This window comes from Manacus vitellinus, unplaced genomic scaffold, assembly GCF_001715985.3.
Source record: "Manacus vitellinus isolate BGI_N305 unplaced genomic scaffold, ASM171598v3 scaffold_18_pilon, whole genome shotgun sequence".
NCBI classification, from domain to species: domain Eukaryota; kingdom Metazoa; phylum Chordata; class Aves; order Passeriformes; family Pipridae; genus Manacus; species Manacus vitellinus.
Genome location: NW_021939324.1, coordinates 2,102,491 through 2,107,223, shown reverse-complemented (window position 1 = coordinate 2,107,223; position 4,733 = coordinate 2,102,491). Strand labels below are relative to the sequence as shown.

The window sequence follows — 4,733 nt, the reverse complement described above, 5'->3', positions numbered from 1 at the left end:
TCTGTCTCTTCTGCCGTGCCTGCAGCGAGGGGACAAGAGGCAATGCCCTCAAGCTGAGGCACGAGAGATTCAGATTAGACGTTAGAAAAAAATTTTTCACTGTCCGGGGGGGTCAGGCACAGGAATAGGCTGCCCAGGAAGACAGTGGAGCCCCTCCCCACGTTTAAGCGGCACCCGGACGCGGCGCTGCGCAATGTGGTTCAGCGATTCGAGGGTTACAGCGGAGGCACCGCCCCCGGAGTAGGCTGCCGTGGCGGAAGCGGGGCGGGGCTCGGCCTTTTCGGTGCTGCCGGCCGGGCAAGATGGTGAGCGGGGGTAGCGGGCTCGGGGCATCCGCCGCCATCCGCGCCGCGCCGGGCCGGGCCGGGGGCACCGCGGCGCTCGGCCGGGTGGCGGGGCCGGGGCCAGGGGGCTGGCGGCGGCGCGGCTGCTGCGCGGGGCGGGAGGCCGTTGGTGCGGGGCCCGAGGCTCTCAGGGACCCTTTCTCCATACGCGTTGGTGCCGTGGCCGGGGAAGCCGCGCGGCAGCGGTGGGAGGGGGGTCGGGAGAGGGCGTTTTGCTGTTTGTCGGTGAGGGGAGGGGGGAGCCGAGGTAACCGCGCCATGGCTCCGCTTCACTGCAGCACAGGGGCGGGGACGCAAAGGAATGGCGGCGAAAGGCGTAAGGAACACGGTTCCTGAAAATGGAGGCAACCTGTAGGCGAAACTGAGCTGTGGTTCGGAAGTTAAGCGTGCCTCTGAGCTGTTAATATAACTTGGTCGGTTTTCGCATGTTTTTTTAAGGCTTGTTCTTTTAGTTTTCGTGACCTGGAAGTATTAGTGATGTTTCCAACGTGCCATGTCTTGAAATGCTTTTCAGACGAAGGGAACATCGTCATTTGGTAAGCGGCGAAATAAGACGCACACCTTGTGTCGCCGATGTGGGTCCAAGGCGTACCATCTGCAAAAATCAACTTGTGGGAAATGTGGTTACCCTGCCAAGCGTAAGAGAAAGTGTAAGTAACAAACTTTTACCTGTCTTCAGGTTTAAAAAACACTTGTTTCTTTGTCTCCTTCAGTAGTCTGACTTTTTTTTCCAGCCAAGGAGGGATATTGTGACACTTTGCAGTGTTTGGAGCTTTTTCCAAATTAATGGTGACTTAACCATGTTCTAGATAATGTGTAGTATTGCTGCATAGAAACTGACTTGAATTATAATTTTTTTGTTAGCTTGAATGAATGTGTCATTAAAATTTAATGTGCAGCTTAATTATTTGGTGCAGATGAATAATAGTAACTTACATGTTTTAGATAACTGGAGTGCAAAGGCTAAAAGACGAAACACCACTGGTACAGGCCGCATGAGGCACCTGAAAAAGGTCTACCGTCGATTCAGGTATGACGTTTTATTACACAGTAGCATGGTGTGAAATCCTGCGTGGACATCACTTGATTATAAAATTTTTCATTCAAAGTTAACATTTCGATTTATTTTTTCTTAGTATCACTTAATGTGGTATGGTCTTCTTAAATATATCATGAAATGATGCTTCATATCCCTCAGTCTTTGGTAAGACAAGGGGGTGTATAAAGTTCTGATGTTTCTGTAAAGTGAATATAGCACAGAACACGGAGGTGGTTGTAATAAAAGAGACAAATCTTGAAATCATTCCAGTCCCCACTTGCCCACAAAAAAAATTCAGGACAGGAATAACTTCGGGAACCTCTCTTTATTTAGAGTTCAGTTAGCAGTAAGTGGTGTTACATCAGATTCTGAGTTACGGGTTTCTAAAACTTGTTACAAAGCTTCCAAGTAAGGAGGTAGTGGTGGGAGTTTTATACTGTTGTTAAGAATTTCTTTTGTATGACCACCGTGTTCTAAAATTGAACTCTGCCTTCTGGTCTAATGAACAAGAAGGCTGTATGAAAAATACTAAGTAATTCAGGACTGTTGTCATAAAATGTAGATTGGATTTAATAGCAAAATGTAGGAGATTTTAAGTCTCAGTTTGGGGTGGCGTTGAATGGTCAGTTCATTTCTTTTGGTTAGCACAGTCTTTCCCAGTAGCAGCCATAAAATACTTTCCACTATGCAACTGTAGCTTGCTTTCTGCTGAGTGTTGCTGAAGTAGAAATGTCATATCCAAAAGCAGGTTCAGGGCTGACGAGTGTCTGGTTGGAGGCATAGAGGACTTCTGTAAGAAACAGACTTGTGATTCACAAACATGACATCTTTGGCTGGATTTCTTGGTAGGAGCATGAAGTAAGGTGTGCCTTCAGCAGGTGTGCTCTACCTGGTGCAGTCTTACAGCGTTCACTCAGTTAATGACATCTTCCTGTTTAAAGAAGTCAAATTTACTTAAGCAGAAGAGAGTGAAAACCATGCTGCTTATTCAAGGCAATTGTTAATAAGATGTTTCTTTTAACAAATGCCTGTATGAATTCTGTACTGAGATAAGCTGAAAAAATGTAATGAGTTTGATCTAAAGCACCACTGTCAGAAAATAACCTGGGGCAGGCATCAACTTTTCAAAAAGTGGTAACTATATTTCTACTTACAGGAATGGATTCCGTGAGGGAACCACACCGAAGCCCAAGAGAGCAGCTGTTGCAGCCTCCAGTTCATCATAAAGACTCATGTATTTGTTAAAATAAATGATCTTATCCAGAAAATATTGTCACCTTTTTTTACATACTTTACCGAAATGCAGAATTCCTGATACTACATAAACACCTACCAACACAAATTCTTAAATGATTGATTTCAAAGAACCCTTTAATTGACTTTTCATTTGATAGCACCTCTGTCTTAAAAAGGACTGTTACCTTTGCACCGAACTGAAAAAAGAGGCTTGTCTGTATTACTGAAAAGAGCTCCCCTGCCAGAGAAATGGGGTATTGGCACTATGGACTTGCCTTGTGTGCCTCTGAATCTCATTGTGTCCTAGCATGGAGAGTCAGAATTTTGTCTTAAAGATAACAGCTGTAATAATAACTTTATGTGATGTTCTTGGAGGCATTAGTGAAAGAGGGGGTTTCAGTCCTGCCCGTTTTTCACTGCTCTGTGGCATAGAAAGGCTCACAAAGGTACTGCTTGTTGTGTGGGTCATGGTTTCTTGGGAAAAAAACCCTCCCAGGTCTGGAGCACAAATACTGCCAGATACAGAGGGGTTGGAGATCTGCTGTAGGTGGGACAGGAGTTGCCCAAATGGCCTGGAGAGGTTGGTGTGGAAAGATGACTCACAAAATGACCTGAATTAACCATGCTGGGTGTAAATAATTAAAAAAAAAAAAGATAATTCATATGGTAGAAAAGTCACTGGGAGTTACATGAAAATTACATATTGATGCCTGATACATTTGTACCCTATGTGGTGTGTTGCTGGCTTTCAAACTCTGCTTTAAGAGGGTGATCATAAGATGCTGTTCATAAGATGCTGCTAGGAAAGTTTGGGGAATTACAGTAATCACTGCAAGGATTTAGAGGATTTTCATATGTCTTGCAGAGACAATACTAGATACTCAAGAACTTGAGATGCTTTAAGACACTGAGGCTGTTTTACTGCAATTCTTTTGGTTTTGTCATGAACTCTCACAAGCAGCATACTGCTTTGTCATTACTGAATGATCAGCAGTTAATGTCTCACCTTGTGCAAATCACAGAAGAAATTTTCAGCCAGGTGTGAAATTAGGGTGTCCCTGACTGCTCTTTCTTAATTTTTTAAATTAAGTAAGAGTCAGTGCTTCATGCTTGAGTGTACTGACTTCGGCTATTTCTAAAAAAAAAAAGTGTTCCCCCTGCTGTTCTCTAGCATGTAGCAAACATACTGCACTCACTGGTTTCAACTGTTTTGTCTGAGAGAGGTTGGAATGTAAGTGGTGGTGATGCTGTTAAAATACACTGAGCACACTATATGTCTGTGTATTCCCAAGGCTAAGGAGTGCCTCTGAAATGTGTTTTTTGGTGGTGTGTGAGAAACACTTAAATGTAGGAGGAAGTAATCATAAGTGTGTCTTTGAGAGCAACCTCTAGAACAACCTCAAGAAAATCTTAAAGAAGCCATCGAGATTCTAAGGGAGGGCTAATTGAGCGATAGTACAGTTGGACAGTGCTATGGCAGGAACTGTGATTATGGGTGGGAGTGAAAGCCTTTGCAAAGTTCCGTGATCTTTGTGTAGTCTGGGATTTTGTTCTGACCGCCCTGTTTGACCTGCAAACATGATAAAACCCAGCAAGGGCAAGTGCTTAACTATGTTTGCTGCTAACTGTTAGCTTCTCATCATGAATTCTACTCCTGGAAAATGAACATTTGTATAATACGCAACATACCATGGTAACTGATTCAAACTTGCAAAGACTTGCAGTAATTGAAAACCTTCATTTCAGAGGGCATTTCACTTACAGCAAGAATGAATTCTATGTACAAGAAATTTGACAGCCGCTGCATTTTCAATTGTTTTAGAATTCTTGGAGAGGGGCAGGAAATAAGTTTTTTGGGGTTTCTGTTAGTCCTGTTCAGAAGAGATTATGAAACTTACGTGTCACATCAGCTATCGTTAGACTATACTGGAAACAGATTCTGAAGCATTCCAGTGTTTTTCTTACGTGTTGAAAGCTAGGCTACTTTGGTGGTTGCTCAGTATATAATATTTTGTTGAGATCTTGTTACTAGGATTTTAACTGAAGCATTATCAGTTAGAATGGAACCTCTGCATAATGTTCACTGGCAGTTTAGATCAGCCCCTTTATGTATA

The 4,733-nt window shown here is 43.5% G+C and overlaps 1 protein-coding gene across 1 annotated transcript; it reads left to right on the top strand.

Annotated features, from left to right (window-relative positions):
• Positions 1-216: 216 nt before the first annotated feature.
• On the top strand, positions 217-2,659 carry RPL37 (ribosomal protein L37). The gene is made up of 4 exons (XM_018070511.2): positions 217-305; positions 859-994; positions 1,290-1,374; positions 2,540-2,659. Exons 1-4 carry the CDS (start codon positions 303-305, stop codon positions 2,607-2,609), a joined length of 294 nt encoding a protein of 97 aa, XP_017926000.1. The 5' UTR covers positions 217-302; the 3' UTR covers positions 2,610-2,659.
• The last annotated feature ends 2,074 nt before the right edge of the window (positions 2,660-4,733 follow it).

Bases quoted from the DNA above. Each gene is read 5' to 3' on its own strand.
- RPL37 (XM_018070511.2), top strand. The intron at 995-1,289 runs GTAAGTAACAAA...TACATGTTTTAG, and splicing joins TGCCAAGCGTAAGAGAAAGT to ATAACTGGAGTGCAAAGGCT. The intron at 1,375-2,539 runs GTATGACGTTTT...TTCTACTTACAG, and splicing joins AAGGTCTACCGTCGATTCAG to GAATGGATTCCGTGAGGGAA.